This window comes from Motacilla alba, chromosome 15 (assembly GCF_015832195.1).
Source record: "Motacilla alba alba isolate MOTALB_02 chromosome 15, Motacilla_alba_V1.0_pri, whole genome shotgun sequence".
NCBI lineage: Eukaryota > Metazoa > Chordata > Aves > Passeriformes > Motacillidae > Motacilla > Motacilla alba.
The window spans coordinates 5,782,112-5,801,321 of NC_052030.1; the positions used below are offsets into that span (position 1 = coordinate 5,782,112).

At 47.0% G+C, this 19,210-nt stretch overlaps 1 protein-coding gene and 1 long non-coding RNA gene across 8 annotated transcripts; one reads left to right on the plus strand and one right to left on the minus strand.

Moving 5' to 3' along the window:
• Positions 1–385: 385 nt before the first annotated feature.
• On the minus strand, positions 386–14,307 carry YDJC (YdjC chitooligosaccharide deacetylase homolog). 4 transcript variants are annotated; one of them, XM_038152208.1, is made up of 6 exons: positions 14,009–14,307; positions 13,185–13,357; positions 5,186–5,345; positions 4,377–4,476; positions 3,298–3,475; positions 386–1,905 (listed from the first exon to the last, which is right to left on the minus strand). In XM_038152208.1, exons 2-6 carry the CDS (start codon positions 13,340–13,342, stop codon positions 1,596–1,598), a joined length of 906 nt encoding a protein of 301 aa, XP_038008136.1. In that variant the 5' UTR covers positions 13,343–13,357; positions 14,009–14,307; the 3' UTR covers positions 386–1,595. The 4 variants fall into 4 exon arrangements, with proteins under 4 accessions (XP_038008136.1, XP_038008137.1, XP_038008138.1 ...); XM_038152209.1 differs by lacking the exon at positions 14,009–14,307 and adding an exon at positions 13,670–13,975; XM_038152210.1 differs by lacking the exon at positions 14,009–14,307 and adding an exon at positions 13,474–13,663 and having other exon boundaries at positions 3,298–3,409.
• On the plus strand, positions 9,049–16,343 carry LOC119707358. Of its 4 annotated transcripts, XR_005258754.1 has the most exons (4): positions 9,049–12,212; positions 12,353–12,544; positions 15,307–15,570; positions 15,782–16,343. It is a non-coding gene; the product is annotated as an uncharacterized LOC119707358 (long non-coding RNA). The 4 variants fall into 4 exon arrangements; XR_005258755.1 differs by having other exon boundaries at positions 9,049–12,555; XR_005258753.1 differs by having other exon boundaries at positions 9,049–12,544; positions 15,304–15,570.
• Positions 16,344–19,210: the final 2,867 nt, after the last annotated feature.

Below are 19,210 nucleotides of genomic sequence, written 5' to 3' on the forward strand. Positions count from 1 at the left end.
GTGACAATTCCACAGCCGCCGGAGCCCTGCGTTCCGGCAGCGCTGCAGTGCGGCCCGGGGGGCGCGGGGCGGCGCTGCCAGGAGCGAGCGCTCCCGCAGCGGGGCCGGGGCGGCCCCAGGGCAGCACCTGCCCCGCTCTCACCCGGCCCCGGCTCACACATCTAAGGCATTTTCCATAATACAGGAAAGAAACGGGGAAAAGATTTTCTACAGCATCCTTGATGTTTTTCCTACTCGTACAGGACAAAAACTTCCTCACGTGTTCTAGGAAAGATCAGGCGGTTCCCATTAATGATAGAAAGGGAGGCTCTTCAGCGGAGTGGGGACAGGTGAGTGGGTTTAGTTCACTCACCAGATGGAATTAAACCCAAAAGCGTCCTGAAGCTTTGCAATAGAAAAGGTCTGAGTTTATTTTTCATTTAAAAGAATAATGATGGTACTGATATTTTTTATATTAAAAAATATAGTTAACAAAACCAATTATGTTAAATAGATCACTCTTGTGCAGAGAATTTTTCCCCATGTGAAAGTCCTTACAGGAATGACAGGGCTGCAGTTAAGAACATATCAGCACTACTGGGACTTGCTGGAGTTCAAACGCTCTGGTGACAGGAGTGAAAGGGACACATACAGGTACAGGGACCTTCTCCATGCGCAGCCACGCTGTGGCTGGCACAGCTCGTGGCTGTCCTGAGGGGCAGTGGCTGCTGCAGGACCAGTTGCTGCTGCTGCTCATACACAGCAGTCACTGAAATAGCAGATGGGTCAACACTTGCTGCTCCTGCAAAGTCATCCAAAAAATAAGAAGCCTCTCCAGAAGGGCTACAGCTGATGTTACTTTGCTACTGGGGCTTAACACCAAGAGGCAATGTACACAGGCAGACACAATTCCTGCCGGCTGAGGCGGCTCCTGGGAGGTGGCTGCAGACCCCACTGGGCCACGTGTGACCCGAGTGCTCCGACCAGAGGAAGGCTCTGAGGGTGACGTGTCCCTGCACCCTCACCATCAGTGAGCAGGTACAGGTGGAGGGGCAGGGGCTGGCTGCTCTCAGAGAACCAAACGCTGAAGGTGTCCAGGCCTCCTGTGGGTGACCTGCGCTGAGTGGGCGCTCTGAAGCAGCGCCCGCTCCCCAGCAGGGTTCTTGTTTTGCCGTCAAGTCTGAAAGGAGAAATGATCAGACCCCTCAGGGTGGTGTGCTGCAGCGTCTCACAGCCAAGCCTGTCCCCATGCTGCTCATTTGCTGGCTCAGGAGCTGAGCCCTGGGAGCGTGTGCTGCACTGGGGCACTGTGGAGGGGGCGTCACAGGAGTTTGGCACATTTTGAGCAGATGTCGTGGCCTTAGAACTGGCAGCTGGGGCTCTGGGTACTGCCTGGAGCTGCTCACAGGGTGGTGGTGTCCATTCCCAGGCTGCTCACAGCTCCTGTGAGCTGTACCAGGGACTGTGACACTGGTAACAGTGATATGGCTTCTCTGGACATTAGCAACTGCCTGTCTTCAGAGGATGGATGGATGGATGGGTGGATGGATGGATGGATGGGTGGATGGATGGACAGGTGGATGGATGGATGGACAGACGGATGGATGGTCATTTATTTAAAGATCTTTGAATGAGCACAGCTGAATGTTCCTGCTTTTGTAATGGCTCTGCAGCTCTGGCTTAATTAAGGTCTGGAGTTCATGGAGGCGTTCCCAGGACTGTGAGAAATCATCTGGTCCTTCCCCACAGCCACCGACGGGTGGGACGCTGGGGTAGCCTGGGTGCACCATCAGCTCGATTGTCACTGTGCTGCTCTGCGGTGCCTTGGCCGTGAGCTGCAGCATGGCGCTGTCGATGGCACTCCGGATGCTGCTGACAGACATGTTCCTGCCCATGGTGCTCAGGCCTATGTAAATGTCTGGCCACCTGCAGCCAGAGAAGGGAACACTGCTGTTAATGCTAGAGGCACGTAGACAATTGTGTTACGTCCAGTGGATTAGGAATCAAAATTTACCTAAAATTTAAGATATAAAATTGGGAGGAGTTTTAAAAAACTTTTAACTATAAACAAAAGTAAAAGCAGAACTTTTCCTGATTGAAACCAGGATCCTATTTCAAGCACAGTTCTGCACGGACAGCAAGGCCCAGCACAGCCCCAGCACTGTGTTTGGCATCTGTGAGCTTACAGGTGCATTTTATTGTCCTAAAAGCAGAGCAACGCTAAACAGAGAAATGCCACACTATTAAAATAAATTAAGCCTGAATAATAACCCTAAACTAAGTAGAAACAAAAGTGACTGAAATAAAATGGCAACCACCCAGATAAAGAACCCTTCTGCCCAAATATATCAAAGAGCCATAATAACTGGACAAAATGTTACTGCTAGAGGACACCACCTACACACTGTTTCCTAGCTTCACACAATTCTTTATTCAAGTCTGGCTGCAAGTGTCAGTTCTAAGTGTGGCCTGGACGAGTCCAGGAGAGCTGAGCCACTGCATGTGAGGGCAGAATGAAAATGTTTTCAGAAGAAATCAAGGCTGGAGTCTTTACCTGAAGCATCACATAAGAGCCCCAGCTCAGCTGTTCTTGAGAAGGGAGAAATACCAGCCTGCTGCTGGTGTTCAGAACCACTGATACAAAAAAAAAAAATAATCCCAGAAGATAATGTTTCCAGTGGACTGAGGAAGTAATGACATCTGCCCCAAAGGACAGGTGACTGCAAGGGTCTCTAGTCAAAGGCCTTTAACCCATAAAACACTGTCTAAGCTTTCAAGAGAATGATTTTATTGGGGGAAGGGCTGAGCTTTCAGGTTTGGCCCCTGAGATGCAGGACACTGACAAGGCTGTTTGCTTACAGCAGTGATCAGCTGCTGTGATACTACCAGCTCTCAGAGCTTATTGCTTCCCCTTCCACCAGCTTCTAATTAGTCTCATTCCTGCTACTTAAGACCCTACAACAGGAAGATGAAAATTTAGTTCTTAAGTGCTTTCCTTAGATAATACTTTTAAAATTCCAGCATTGATGCAGCATTTCTCCTGGCATTCCAGATGCCAGGCTGACTGAAGCTTCACTAGAAAGGCTGAGAAGCATACCCTGAAAAGAACATTCCTTTTCAAGTGGAAAGTGACTCATCTCTGTTCAAACAAAACTTCCTAAGCCTTTGTGCCCCTGGCACTTTTGTGCTCCTCCTGAACCTTTCTGTAAGTCCAAAGAGGAAAGAGAAAGATGGTGTTCCATTTTTGAAAGATGCTATCAGGAACTGATACAATCTTAATCTTTTACTACAAAAAAGGTTGAGTAACACCTGTCTTACCTTATTCCATGCTTTGTAAACACATCCACTGTGTTAAAAGAATCTTCTTCTACTCCCAGGTAGAAGTCCATCAGGGATGGTGGAATCCAGTCACAGTTATGAAGGCCTGGCTCTATGGGAACACGTGTGTACTTAATCCCATATTCCTCTAACACCTCTGCAAATACATGCCTGACCTCTGTAAGCAAAACCAGAGACTGCAGTCAGGAGTTGGATAACCAGCTTCTCGTGCCCCCTGCAAGCTGTTAGCACAGAGGCTTCTTTCCTTTCTGTGTTTAAGAAAATAAAATTCCATTTGGTTTATCTTCTGCTGAAATCCATCTGTGTGGGAGTCACCTTCTATGTTGAAAACATTTCTTCCTGAACTCCTCCTGTAGGTGCCTTTCTTCCTTTCAGCACTGAGCCTTTAGTCCAGCCCCCCTTGCAAGTGAGTGACTCTGGTCTTAGAGTGCACCAGAGGTGACTGCACTGTCAGGAACAAATTCTTCATCAAGTCCTTTTACATCCAGAGCAATGTTACCTGGAGGCAGTTAGTACCGGAGTGGGAAAACCTGGATTCTTTTCTCACTCCATTTTCCATCTCTGTACAACAATGACTTTATTTGCAAAACAAGGACAAAAGATCCTTGCTCACCTCCAAAGCTGAGACCTGCAGGCAGGGACTGGGATGGGAACACAATGGACAGGGTGGAGTTCTTGCAGCATCTGAAACAGCCATCAGCTATTGCAAGCTCCAACATTCCAGTTTAAACTGGCCAGTCTGCTGCTGGTTTGGTCTGCCTACTCCAATGCAGGTAAGAACATGGAATTAGGATGCTGAGGAGAACTACTGGTCCTTGGAAGAGGAGGTGTAACCTTGGCATTTGTGTCATTAATGCCCTGGTGCTGCTATGGGAAGGCCCAGGGCTCCAAGCAGAGTTTGGGTGTGGGCAGGACTGTGGGGTCAGGTGGGAACATTCAAATTGCAACTGCCAGCAGGTTCCTGGTGGGGGTTATTGCCCATACAGGGAGCTGTGGCAGGGGGAGTCCCCTCTAAGCTGACTCTCACCTGCTTGGTGCTGTGAAGATTTCCATCTTACCTGGGAGAACATGGACGTGCTGGTGCCCATCCATGTGAGGAGGTAGGTGACCTGTCAGCTCATGGAACAGCTCCACCTGGGCCTTCAGCTCCTGCTTCACCTGTGCAGCAGAAAAGGGTAAGAGCAAGACCTGGCAGAGGCTGAGAGCAGGGGAGTGATGGGGCTGCTGGGACCCCCCTGGGCAGGAGTCGGGACCTAGCTCTGGGAAGCAGGATGTGCTGGGGTTGTACAGGGATGTGCAGCACTGCTGGGCTACCCAGAGCCTCCCTTGGGCACGGGGCTCTTTGTGGTACTGCCTTTGGGGATGGTGCTGAAGGGGATAAAACACAGGACATTTGAATGCCCATTTCTGTTTAAAATGGATGCAGCTTTGATCACCTGAACATGTTCATCCTTGCTCATGGGGCAAAACCAGCCACCTGCCTAGAGAACCAAAACTTCTCACAAACTGATGAAAGGCCTGGTACCTACTTAGGACTTTTCTGTCATTTGCTCTTTACTGATCTCTAGGTTCTTTGTAAATACCTGTCCCGATGCCCCTTCTACCTCCTCAGATAAATAGTTAACAGTGTATACAGGCACTGAATCAGGGACGAATGGGTTCTCAAAGGCTGCAAAGCCTTTGGCAGAATGAGGCCCAGGACCTAAAATCCAGCTCAAGCTGCACAGGCAGCACAGGCAGGGTTCATCTTTAAGCCTACTCATAGCTGGGATCTGGGAAAGGTCCTCAGCTGTTACGTGCTGGGATAAATGCAGGCTGGTTTTTATCAGGAAGGCAAGTTGTACAGCTGTATGTGGCTTTCTCCTACCTCTGACATATTCAGGAGACCTTTTGATAGAGCTGTTCTGAATCCCATCTTTCCATGGAAGAATCCATCTTGGTTGAGCAGAGAAGAGTTTGTCTTGAGCACCTCACACACAGGGGAGCCCTCGGAGAGGTTGGCATGCAGGCCTATTGGGATGTTGTATCTGTAAGAGAGTGAAATATCTGCCAAGCTTTGCACCTCCCTCACTGTGGTCAAAGAGGGGGAGATTAAAGTGTAAGAACCAGAATGATCTTAGAGGTGTTGCAGTACTCACTGGAGTACATCTTTGTATCTCTGCTCTGCCAGAAAGGATGGCAGAGTGACCCCAACCAGAGCAGGACATCTCCAGGTAACAACTCTGAGCACTCTACCCAGGGCCAGCCTGTGAGTGCCCCCAAACCCTGCCCCCATCGTGGCTCACAGCATGAGGTATCTTGGGCTAAATGCTGTAACTGCACTCCAGGAACTGCAGTCACTGATAACCAACTGAAAAATCCAGATCCTGCAGCTTTCTCTAAAGTGGTCCATTAGCCCTTGCTAGGTATCACCTTGAGTTGTTCACCCTGTTAAAAATGGTACATTTATGAGATGTTCACCCTGTTAAAAATGGTACATTTATGAGACATTCCAGTTTTACTTGATGACTCCTAAAGCTGCCCTTAAGTAGCATCCAGTCATTTATATACAAACAGTGCCCAAGGAAGCTGTTATGGCAACAGCACAAGCTACAGGTGTAAATAAAAGGGGCTGCAGCTGGAATTGCCTGCAGTGGCCAGGCTTCAGTCTACTGGAGCTCTCAGTGAGTGGCAAGGATGATCTGTACAGAGCGGCATCTCCCTGGCACAGCCAGAGAAGGATGAGAAGGATTAGTGCAAGGAGCCCACAGTGAAGTGCAGAGCTTGCTAAGGAGTCACAGGGGTATGATTCATTACCCAGCTGCATGCTGTAAGATTCTTAAAAAAAAAAAAAAAAAAAAAAAAAAAAAGGAACTGTGGAGCTGGTGTGGCTACAGAGCTCCCCTCAGGGCTTAGCAGAGTGCTGGTGTTTCCTTCTTGGTCTGTACTGTGCATTTCCCTACAATGAGAACAGGACTTGTGCATGCTTGGATTTGTGCTGGGTCTCATTAGCATTTCTGGAAATCCTCAGAATCAGTAGCCAAAATGATGCTTTGAAACTTTTTCCAGGACAACCCCTGGCCTCTGGCTGACCCAGAGAGTGGATGACAGAACTGCAATGTTCCATCTGTGCTGCCCAGTCTGAGTCATGGTGCAGAGTGAAATTCAAGGCAACAAGTCTGTGATGCTTTAAATCCTTCTTGGAACTTCTGCACGGGGCTGTTAAAGGTGGGTGTGGTCTGTCCCTGACACAGCCCTTGTACCACAAGGAGAAAACAAAAACAATCTCCATTGAGGCAAAGGGTGCAAAACCAACACATCTGAAGCTGACTAGGGAAGCACCAGCTCACTGGAGACAGGACTGTAGATGGATTGGAGTAAGTCAGAGTCATTTAGCTCATACAGGTTCTAAGGCTTTGGCCCTTGAAGGACTGAAAGCTTTTTTTTCATGGCTCTCCCCTGTCTTGTGACCCAGGGAGATGGTGCAGTCAGTTGCTAGATACTACTTCTCAAAGACATAAATGTTAGGAGTCAAATTGTATGCACAGTTCTGTGGAACAAAATTAGTCCATTGTGTGATTAAGGAGCTTGAATGTTTGTTTAATGGAGCAAAACAGCTTGTGGAGAAAAAGATCCTCTCTGGCTTTTCTGATCTGGTGATTTCTGTGCAACAGGGCCTGATTGTTTCACTGATGATAAATGTTCATCATAGTGAGGGCCTGAGCACATGTGCACACCAAATCCTGGCTAATGCAAGAAGTGGAAGGTGTGTCACTGGGGGTGACAGGCTGCAGGGCAGCACAGGAGGCAGCTGCAGTGCAGAAGGGGTGCTGTGGCAGGAGGGCTTCCCCTCTATCCTGTGACCGGCTGGGCACCCTGCACAAGCCACAGGCAGAGAGGAAGCCTGTGGTTTTCTTCAGGTTTTCTTTTAGAAATCCACCCCAGATTCTTTCTTCTGTCTGGGAAGCTCTTACTGCCTCAGCTGGAGTATTATTTGTACCACAGCCAGTGCTGTTTGCAAGAAAAAAAGGATTCCTGTGTTACCATGAATCAGCAGATGGACTTTTTCTGTTGAGTACTCTCTTTCTCATGTGTTGTGGGAGGGCAAGAAATGAACAGCTGAGCCTCTCAGTGCTGTCTCCCAGGAGCATCAAATGAACTGCCTCCAATTGTGCAATGCCTCAAATGCTATGAGGGAGGCTATTTCCAGGAGAAGGCAAGTCCCTCTGACAGGTGTGGGACACCAAGGAGCCAAGGGCTGCACTAAGGAACATGAGAGCAGCTCCTGGCCAGGGCTGAACCCAGCCCCAGAGCTGGGGAATGTGCAGAATGTGGAAGTGCAGAGAGAGCTGGCCTTGTCCTTGGGTAAGGGGAGACCCTGACTGTAACATTAGAGTGTGTTTCAGAGCTTTGCCTAACACCAGCTGAATATCTTACTAGTTTTCTCGTGGAGTCAGTCCTGGTCTGACAGACTGCGCATGCCGAGGCGTCTGGAGAGGAACTGCTTGTGTTTAACGGCTCTGACATAGAGGATCTGAAAGCAAAACTCAAAATGCTGCACACGAGAAACTTGTTCAGAAATATTCATCTGTGGGAGGTGCACAAAAGAAGGCATGATGGGAAGGTTGTAAGGATATGGGGAGAAGGACAGTTGAGTGAGTACAGCGGAGTTCTACTGCAAGCTTGCAGGGAGAAAAGCCAAGGTGCGGGAATATCCTGAAAGGGCCCACTTTTCAGAGCACATATGATTGCTTCTGCTACAGAAATATACTTTGCAGTTGCCCACATCTTTCAAAAGACTGTAAAATAGCTGCTAATTTGTTGGCTGAAATACTGGAGACCAGCAGCTCAAGCAGCTTACATAGCGTGTGATGCTGCCCTGGAACCAGAGCTCAGCTGCTGCGGGTTTGGTCTCATACTCCTCTGCCCAAGCCCCTTCCAGATGGGACAGGGTGAGCCCTGCTGGTCACTGCTGGTCATCAACTCCTAATTGCTCACACAAGATGCAAAATAAAAGGATTGGCATTCGGCTTCAGGCAACAATTTAGCTTCTGCACACAGCTACCACTGCCAAAACAAAATGATGTGAAGAATCTTCTTGGGTAGATTCCCTAAATCCTTTTTGGTGACTCTTTTAAGCTGCAATGACCCTTCTAGTCTGTTTAGATGCCCCTCTGTGTTTGCAAGTCTGTCACAGTACTCCAGGGAATGCAGAGATGAAGCAGGATTTAGCACAGGGGTTCACTTCACTCCTGATAAAGCCACGGGACACTGGCTACAGGTGTGTGCTCCTACAGCAGGAACAGCATCAGACTGAGCTGCTTGGGAACTCGTGGAGAAGAGGTTCAGGCCACTGAGGTCAATGCACTAGTGAGCTGTTTGCACTGAAAGTTGGCTTTTACCTCTGTGGCTTTCTTCTCAGCATTCCCTATAGAGGTGGGGGGAAAAAAGGAGAGACTTGTGCAGGAGGAAATATCCTTACAGCAGGTGCTAGAAGAAATTCACCCTGGAAAGATTTCTGAGTCAGCAGGCCCAGTCCAGTTATCAAAGAGAGAGGAAATACAATCAGTTAAACTGCTTAAACTGCTTCCTTTTCAAGTAGTTGCTTGTTTTGCCACACGAGTGCTCTGAATAAATGTCTCTGCTGAGGCAATGTGCAGCTGCAATCCCTGTTCATTGACCCTGGAGACGGGCACTGCACTGAATCACTCTGTGGTTGGTGGATGAGTAACAGTGTCCTGCCTGGCCATGCCACAGGATAGTGCAGTGGCTGTGGGAATGATGAGATTTGCCAAGCACTGTTCCAAATGCCTTGCTGAAGGCTGGATGCTCTGGCATAAGCATGGCACTTTACCCTTTCCCTTAAGGGGTAAACAGATCCCACCTTCAACAACCCATTTGTATCATCCAGAAAACTGCTGATCATCAGGTTTCAGCCCAAGTGTGACCCAAGTCAGAGACTCACGTAAATATCTGTATCTCATCATCTCACTCCAGTGAACACCCAAGTGTCTGAAGCCAGACAAAGCAAGGCTTTGAGTAGAAATGTGCACCTCTTAGTTTCCTCATGTTGGCATTCGTATACTTCCTCACACACGCTTTCACCATTCAGTAATATCTGTCTTTCATCAAACAGCATATTTTCTTGCTCTATTACTGCTAAAAACCTATTTCTTCTGCCAGAAATGCTCTAAAGCCTCTGCAGTGTTGAGAGCTGGTGCTGTAACATAGCTTAGGGACCCAAGTTTCTGTTGTAATTACATCTTTGTATCAAGTGCAGCTCCTGTGTCTGTAGCCTTACGTCAGAACAATGGGCTGCTGCCAGTAAAGTCAATATAATCTGGGATTCTAGTGTAAGGCTTCAGATTGGGTCCCACCCCTATCCAAACAGTTCACCAGAGGAACTGCCTGCTGTTCCCTTGTATGATTAACAGTCACATACAAGGGTTGATGAGAAAGCATGAGGGATTTCTAAATTAGTCAGATGTTAACTGGGAGGGTCAGAATTAAGTCACAATTTACACACACATTTTGCAATTAGTGTTGATGGGAAAGGAAGTGAAAAAAATAGGGCTTAATTAAATGTGGCTTTGTTAGATCCTTCTGTTACATGTACCCAGATGTTGTGGGGGCTTCAGCTGATGTTCAGTATTTAAACTGCAAAAAAACACCCAGGAAGACTGAGGTTGTGTTCTAAAATATGTCACTCTTCATGAGCTATTTGGACACAAATGGAAAAAGGTCCTAAGGCTCAGTGACACCTGAGCTGTTTGATATAAAGGTGGGAGGATATAGCAGCAAATTGTCTTAGATGTCTCTGTTTCTATCTCCATATTTCTAAGGAAAAATTAAGGCATCTCTTCATTTCAGGTTACAAAATAACCCTTCCATTTTCTGGGAAAGGTTCTGTAATAATCACCAGGAAGTCTGGCTTCAAGGTAGGGCCTGTTAAGTAGAAAATTGAGATTATATTATATGAATAAGCAGGAAATCACAGGCAGTCGAGGCCCTATAAAGAGAAAAGTTTTGAGTAACTGAAAAAACCCTCAACCCACAATGGCAGTCTGTTCTCCCACCTGCTGCTCTGGTTATGTTCTGCTCTGGCAGATGCTATCAATAGGTTTGTCATTTGCTGATGGATCCGGCCTCTGCTGAAACTTCTCTGTTGCCAGAAATGAGTGTGCCCCTTCTTTCAGCCCAGTTGTGACAGTGGATGAGGAAAGCCCAAGGTGCTGAGCCTGAATGTTAAGGAAGGTCTATTTTTTACTGCTTAGTTCTGTTGTTCTGCAGTTGGCTTGTGTTAAAGCTGCTTGTGTTAGAGCAGAGATAGTCAGCAAAGATCTGCTGACTATCATCACATGTCTGCCAAGGCTTTTAATCAAGACTCAGGGCAACAGATGGTATACCCAGAAACTACAGAATTATTGTGAAAATGAAAGGAAGAAAGAAATTTCAGAGGAACTGTGTTCCTTTCTAAAGGATGCCAAGTCCTAACATTGTAGGGCAGCATGAGGTGCTTAGGAAGGAAAAGTTGTCTCCTTATTAATTAGCTCTGCCTGTGTCCAATTAACTTAAAACCAGGTGAGGAGTGAGAGCTTAAGACTTGCAGTTACAAGCAATCATGTAATAGACCATTTATCAAGAAGACATAAAAGCAGTCCATCACTCTGCTAATCCTGGCACTATGTGTGTGAAAGCTCAAATTCCACAGCACTGGAATGTGCCCCAGGAAAGGACAAGCTACTTGCTTCAAGCCTCTTCTCTCAGCTGGGGACAGATCCACTCTTCCTGCTTATGCCACTGGTCAAGGCAGAATAGGGGAAGACAAACATGAGGAGAAAAAAAAAACAACAGGCAGACTGTCATCCCATAAAATAAAAAGCCTCAATATTTACAGTGGGATGGGAGATGTCACCAAGCAGAGGAAAGAGGGAATAATATTGGCAAGGCAGTCAAGCACGTGATACTTTCCGATTTCTGCACCACAAGATGAGGAGGACTCAATGGCATTTGTAGCAAATCTGACCTATTTGTCATCTGTGTAGAAAGAGTTTGCGTCAGCCGACATGAACAAATATCTCAGGGGTGACACAGGGGCTCATCTACACACACAGGTGCCAGTTAGCAGCAGCTGCAGCTGGGCTTGCATTATAACATGTGGAAACCTCTTCACAACTGCTAATGCTCCTGCCATGGCTAGGTAGGGCTGAATACACCTGCAGAGAGTTACACAAATGAGGAACTGTAGAACCTGGGCTAGTGATCTTCAGAGCTAGCAGATGTTCCCAAAGTCACCCTGCTTATATGCTCAGAAACAGATTTAAATCCATTTCATTCACATTGACAATTCAAAATTATGTTCCCCTCCTCCTCAAAAAAATCAAATTGTAGCAGCAGGCTGCAGCCTCTGCTGTCCCCTGCCCTCCAACCTGGCTTTTCACACCCATATCAGCTTCCAGCACCAGTGTCATGACCTGGATTCAAAGATGCTTTTTAAACTCCTGATTACATGGCCTACTTCCTGGCTATGGAAATGAGGCCAGGTGGATTCTATTTTAAAAGCCTGCTAAAGACCATGGCTAAAATAGCTGACAACATTACCAGACCACTGGGGCTTAAAAGGTTTTACAGTGCCGCTGTGTCTGAGAGATGTGCTGGCTTTATCTCTGTGTTTTATGTCTCATTTTCTAATAGGATTTTAGGAATCTTACTGGTGTTGTGCCTCTCCCCTTCTCGTTCTCAGGCAGCTCCTCCCTCGATGTTTGTGGGGAATCTCTAGCCTTTTTACAGACCAGATTGCCACTAACACAGCACTCTGGCTCTTCTCCACTACTCTACTCCAAAGAAGCTACAAACAATTTCCAAGTACCCCTAAAATCACAGCAAACTGAGGAGAGATGCTCAATGAGAACAAGGTCAGCAGGACTCTCATTAAACTCTTCCCCACAGCAGCTGCATTTGAAGCACAAGGTCTCAGTTTATTTAGTAGCAGTAGAGCTCCTTTCCTTTTCTGCTTTCCTAAATTGTTTCTCAACCCTGATGTTCTCTCTTTCAGGACATATTCCTGCTTCCAAGCAACTGCCCACACCAGAGCTGAAGTATTAGCTGGGTTTTACCTCCTAAACACAAATAATGCTTCCTATGAAAGGATTTGCTGGACTAGACTATGAGATTGACACATAGCATTTGATCCACTGCAGAGCTAACTGTGCCAGCAGCCTCTGAAGTTGGTGAAGAAGTAAAGGTGGTAAGTACGAGGTATTGTCCTTTTCTTTATGTATGCATTTTTACAGATACATTTATCAAGCCTAGAATTAATAGAAATATTGATGTGCTTTTTAAAAAATGTTTATGGGGTGGGGAAAAAGTCAAGTTTTCCACTGTCCAGTTTTATAAATAAGCCTTTGCAGAATCACACCTGTGCCTGATTCTGCAATGAGCCTGGCTGACCTTGTGTTCAGCCTGGGTGAAATGGATCCTTTAAATGAGATTTAAAGACTTGTGCTTTTATGCTCTTATAGTTTTAGGGGTAGCAGATTGGTCTGAGTATATAATGTGCACTTTCTTTCTGATGATGCATTTTTAGCAGTGTGGAAGGAGAAAGTCTGACAAACCCAAATTCTACTAGTCAAATAGTGGAAATTGCTTCCTATCTTGAGGAGGGGAAAAGGTGAACTGGCCAGTTCTAGAGAAAGACCATTCCTGGTATTAGTTTGCAGTTCACTGGTTTTACTATGAAGAGTTTTAGTAAATGTGTCTGAATACAGTTTTCCTATACCAGCCTGAGCTACAATACAGTGTTTATTCTGGGGCTACAAAATACTAAATTTTCCAGGCTTGGTTTTTCGTGGAGGCTGTCCACAAAGGAGCTAAAGAAAGTAGCTTACCTCCTTGCCAGCTTGGCTGCATCTGCTGCAGCACTTCCGTTGACTAGAAGGGACACGTTAGATACCGCACCAGCCAGGAAACAGTCCACAATGCCTTGGTTTCTCCGAGGACAATAGCCGAAGTCATCTCCAGTTACTATTAGCTTCACCTGAAGCATCCTTAGATGTCATCCCTGGCAAAAAAAAAAAAAAAAAAAAAAAAAAAAAAAAAAAAAAAAAGTAAAAGGAGGTTAAATCGGAACACTCGGCAGCCTGCAGATCACAGGCAAACAGGAAAAGACAGGCTTACCGCGGGCGAACCCGATCGTGACTCAGCCCCTGACTAACTAACTCCTGCTCCACCTCAGCCCGCCGCTGTCTGGCGGCTCGCACAGGGGCAGGATTTGCGTGTGGCCGGCGGGCTCACCCCATCCCTGCCTGCTCCTCCCTGGGAGCACCGGCCGTGCCCTCCCCTGTGGGGGCAAACCCTTGCGTGCAGCGTGTACCTCTGGAGATCAGGAGCGTGCGAAAGCTCAGGGACTTGGTGGAATGATTTAATCGATCGAGGGTGCGTCAGAGGGTCAAATTCCATTCCCGGGCCCACCCTCGCCTGCGGTGCCCAGTGAAATGGCACGGGTGCGGATCACCTGAGGCAACCCTGCAGCCGTGACGTCTTTGCGGCCACCGATCCCCGGCTCCATCGGGCGCGGCCAGGAGGGGTGAGGGCCGTGTCCCCGGGCTGAACCGGGACGGAGCGGCCTCCGGCGGCCCGGCCCTGCCTTCCCGCTGCGGCGGGAGCGCAGGGGACCCGCCAGCCCCCCTCCCGCGCCCGGGGCGGTGCGTACCTCCGCTCCGGCCCGATCCGGGTCCCAGGGCCGCCGCCAGGTGTGGGCGGCCGCCGCTGCCGCTGAGGGGACGCTGGCCCCGGCGGCGAGCTGTGGCCGCGCCGCCCGGCCGCGCATCCCCCCTGCCCACGCTCCGAGCGGCCCCAGGCGGGAGCTCGGCGGCGAGGCGAGCACGGGGCGGCCCCGCCGCAGCGACGGCGCCTCCGAGCGCGGCGAGCACCGGGGAGGCCCCGGCGGCGGCCCCTGGCGGCGGCGGCCCGCAGCGCCGCACGGCCCGGTACGGCCCGGTACGGCCCGCCGGGGGAGCCGCGCCGCTCTCTGCGGCGGTCTCTGCTCCGCATTCCCGAGGCGAGACCCGCCTGTGGCTTGGGGTGGGACAAGCGATTCAGTTCATGCTCTGTGCTGGCTTCAGTGCAAAATTGATGATCCAAATGATGCCATGGATATATGATCCTGCAATCAATGGCCGTCACGGTAGCCACTTGCTTGTTTTCCCCCACCTTGGTTTGCTGGCAGTGCACACTCAGTCAGACTTCAGGGCTGCAGGGCAGCAAACCCTTGCCAGGAGTTCCCATGGCTCAAGGTGCTGGGCTAGAGAAGGGCAGGGAGAACAGACGAGAGTTTCACGAAGGGCAGCTTCTAACACGCTGTCATTCAGTGCTGGATGCCAGCCAGTTCTCCATCAGGCTGCATGTAAAATCTTATTTGTCCTGGCATTGAACTGCTTTTTCTTACTGCAGAAAAGCTACGCTGGATCTACCAGAATGAAAGTGAAAGTGCCAAGTACTCAGCTTGAAATGGAGAGTGGAAGATACTCCTAGCCTATGTTTTTCACCTGTGGAAGAGGATGATCTAAGCAGAACGACCCCCTTCGTGGCCTGTAGTGTTATCCCAAAACATTCACCCACTTCTGATATTGCAGAAGAAACAACAAACTCATGTTTGAGGTAGGGAGAATGGCAGCTCAGAAAGTGCCTTGGTAACATGTCCATGGATTCAGGGTAGCTGTCTTGGTGTTTGCTGTAACTTGTTCCAGGAAGCAGGGATCACACTGGGACTGGGACTCCTCCATTGCTAATGGTGATTTCCACCTCTGACCCTGTGCCAGCGTGGAGGTAAGTGCAGAAACAGCTGACAAGCCAAGCACCAGCTTCTTGGAAGAGCAGCTGGAGTGGAATGGGTTGAAAAAGGCTTTAAGGGTTGTTTCTGTGGGAATGGGCTGACAATCCTGCTGCTTAATTCATGTATAAACAATGTATTAAGAAACTACAGCCTTTAAGTGTCTCCTTTTTCAGCAGAGTTCAAGTCCTAAAAGACAGCCAGCCTGCCCATGCCCCAAAGTCAAGGACATGACAGGACATGACTTGTAGGCTCAGCCTGAGACTCACTGTCTTCAGCAAAGCAAGGACCTTCAGTTTGGAGACAGAAGCGCGCTTCAGCAGAGGAAACTGCACCCTTTTCACACCTGAAGTTTGAAATGTGTCTGGGGGCATGAACACCTGTGGGAGTAGTGGTTTTCCAGATCTGTCTCCTAGCAAGGAATTTGGAATCACTGAGTTGAGGTAGGTTGCAGCCCTGTTGATCTTTAGGCTCTCATCAATTGTAGTCTACATAGCAAACAGCTAAAAACCTGTTTCCATTATCCTGAGGGCACTTTGATGGGCAGCTAAGTTTTGGATGATAATTTGTATGTTTATTTTGATACTTTGAAAGAGAAAAATAAAATCAGGATGGGTGGTAGCAATATTATTAATGGCAGAATTTGGTTCCTAGGCTGTGCTCTCCCTATAGGCCCCAAAATGGGCAGCACTGGCAGCATGGGAGACTTCTCTGCATCAAGAGGGGACATCAGCTGTTTGTCACTTTCTTACTCTTTCTTGCTCTTCCCTGCTCATGCAAATGAGCAATGACTACTGGAAATGATGGTGACTGCTGGAAGACAGCCTTCTGCCTCTTCAGTGACATTTTCTTTTAGAAAAGAATTATATTAAATGAAATTCAAAACAGATCATGCTAAAATGTGGTAGACAACTTGCTAAATCTTCATTCAAGCAATTCCTGTGAGCTTTTCTGTCATTTGTTCTGTCATTTCTTCTGTTAGAGAAAAGTCTTTTATGTTCTGTAAAGGTTTTCAGTGCCCGTGGCATTTCAGAGGGGATATTTGTGCACCTGCTACTTGCTTCCCCTTCTGGGAGATGAACGTCACAGCCTGCCCACATTCCCCAAGAGGCTTCACTTACTGATGAGTGCTGTTACTGTAACAGCTGAAGTCAGCACAATTCTGAAGTAATGTCATGAATCATAAAATAAGCCCCTCCTCTTTTTGCCAATGCAAACTCTGGGGTTTTCTTCCTCTTTCTAGAACTGCCAGTGCTCCCTGACTCTGCACAGGTGAGAGGCACAACATAAGAATCTTAGACAAAGCTTGGCTTCTCAGCCTTCTTAGCCTTAGTATGCATTTAATGCTATTAACAGTAACATCCTTCTTAAATATTTAATGCACTTCCTGGAGGCTTTTTTTATTTTATTTTTTTTTTTATTTCTTACCTGTTTATTCAGCTCTCCTTCCTGCCACTGGAAGCAAATATTCCCCTGCAAGCAAGCCTTGCCCCTGTGCCACACGCCCTTAGCAGCAGTGCTCCCTCTGCAGCCTGCACTCACAGCTGGCTGCCAGGATAGCCCTTGCAGCTGACCCCCACAGAGCCCAGAGGTGAAAGGCCCTTACAAATTCAACCTGGAGCTGAAAGGCAAGGCAGACTTCTCTGGAAAATCTCTTCTCTGCAGTGAAGATAGGCACATTGGCCAGGATTTCTGGTAGAGCTGCATAAGCCAGGCCATGGACTGAGGAGAGGCTGCATCTTCCAGCTTAACTAAAACAAAACACAGCCCTACCTCAGCTTAGCTGCAAAAGCCAGCAGGAGCCCTCACCATCCTGAAGTGCGTCATATCTTTTGAACTTGAATTTTTTCTCCCTGAACTTTGAGTTATTCAGTAGAAATGCTGAGGTTTCCTGTATTTCACAAAAGTGTTTTCCAACAATTACTGCTTCCAACAAGGCATCTGTTTACATGTTGACATAAAAAATGTGCTTTCTTTTTCTTGTTCCCTTGGCTGCAGCTAGTTAGTTCATTTGGGATTACAATGGTAGCACAGTAGGACTTTGTTTGTCTTTCCCTTGCATGAAATTTTGTTGAAAGTGTGAACTCTAAAAGTCATTGAAATGAAATGAAGTAAAATCCATTTTTTAAATGAAAAGACATAAACATTTTCTCCTCTGTCCCAGCCTCAGAGGTTTTGCAAATCTTTGAAGTTTAGTGGCTTCTGTAGAAATGCTTAAACTACAGTTTTTCACCCATAGAACAGCTTCCTCCATCCTGCATCAAAAAGGGTTGAAACCCCCAAACTCTGGGGGATTTCACTCTGCTAAGAATGAAATGCTTCCCTGGTTGCCATGTGACACAGCCAGGCAATACCTGTCACCTTCCTTCATCCACATGTGAAATACCTGAATTTACACCAGCACAAAATCATGCCTGGCAAGGTGTGTGGTCCTAGCAAGGTGGCTGGAAGACAAAATTTGCCACTGTGACCTTCTTATTAACTTGGCACTTGGCATTAAATTATGGAGGACTGCTAAAAGCACCAGACTCAAATACCTCCTGATGCACCTAGCAGGCCTCTGGTCCTTGGTGATACTGTGGCTCATGGATGGTGAGTGAGTTTTTATCCACTCTCCCTTTCTTCAGAGGGTTATTTTCTCTCTGCTGCATTTCCTTCAGTGTCTAATGTGTGGTAAAAATTAATATTTGAATATGAACTAAACTACAGCATCTGTGACTTCCAACTGGGGTTGAGATGATGTAAAGCCTGCACATTCCTTTTCCAGATATCTCTTTGCCTGATGTTGAGGTCTCTTAAAATTTACAAAGACACCTGGTCAAAAAAGAGTTGAGATGGGGAGTATTTCTCCTAGACAATTAAGTGATGGGTCCAAAATAGGTACTGTGTAACTGTGCACATTAATAGCTAAACCTAGACTATCTGATTCCATTAACTCTTTGATTGCATCAGGAATTCAGTTTGACCTCTCTAAAAAGTTATTATAAAAGATGCAGAGATGTTCTGTGGAATTTTCAGAATTACATTAATATTTACCTACCATTGAAACAGATGTCGAGAGGTTCTTCAAATCCCATGAAGAACTAAGTTATTTCAAAAGCTGCCTGAACTGATGTAACATACATTGCATTTTTACATTCTTATTCTAAAATAGAAGCTAATCATCAAAACAACAATTCTAATCCATGCCTACAAATTCTAAATAGCTTCCTCAGCTTCAACTTACACTGTCTAAACAAAAGCAGAGTTATTGATTATTGCAAATGTTGATCAGGAGTCATTAAAACAAATTAAAGATACCAGAGGCAGGTCCTTATGTTAAGGGGGAAAAAAAGAATTAATGCAAACATGGGTAACACCTCAGCAGTGTTACTACACAGGAAAGTTAATCTGGCAGATCACTTACAGTGATTGTTGGCACCTCCCAGCATCACTGAAAACATGTGAAAAATCCCAGTTGATGGAATGGAAATGCAGATTAATTCCTTTGGGGTTCTGAGGGGAAATCCCCTGCTCTTGAAGGACAAGCATCAGGCAGGAGAGTGGCTGAGAGATGGCGACAGTGACAGACACATTGCCAGGACTCTGCAGAACTTCCCAGGAAACCCTCTCTACCTCAAAGACTAGAAAGAGAAGACAGCAATTTAAAAAGATCAAGTCTTCTCCCCCAGATGAAAAAATCTTCCATTTAAGTATGTAAATATGTATATGTTAATATCTTTTTTTTTTTTTTCAAATGTCTTCTGCTTGTTTACTTACTTGGCTTATTCTCACATTATGTTTATATCTACTGAATGCAAAGAAAAAAAAAATCTGAGTAAATTATTTTGGTTATCTAATCCTTAAACAACTTAGGCTGAGTGATAAGAAACTGGAATTCTATACATTTTTGGCAAGCCATTTTTTGTCACTTGGATTGCTCCCCAGCTGACACATTTTATCATTATTACTTCTGTTCACTGTTTGTGTGAGGCTTAGGGGTCACAGTTGGAAGAGCTCTGTTGCAAGGCATTCCAGTGGAGACAAATGTTTCATCTGAAGTGAGGTTTATAACCAGCTGTTCCTCAGTGTGGAGTGAAAGGA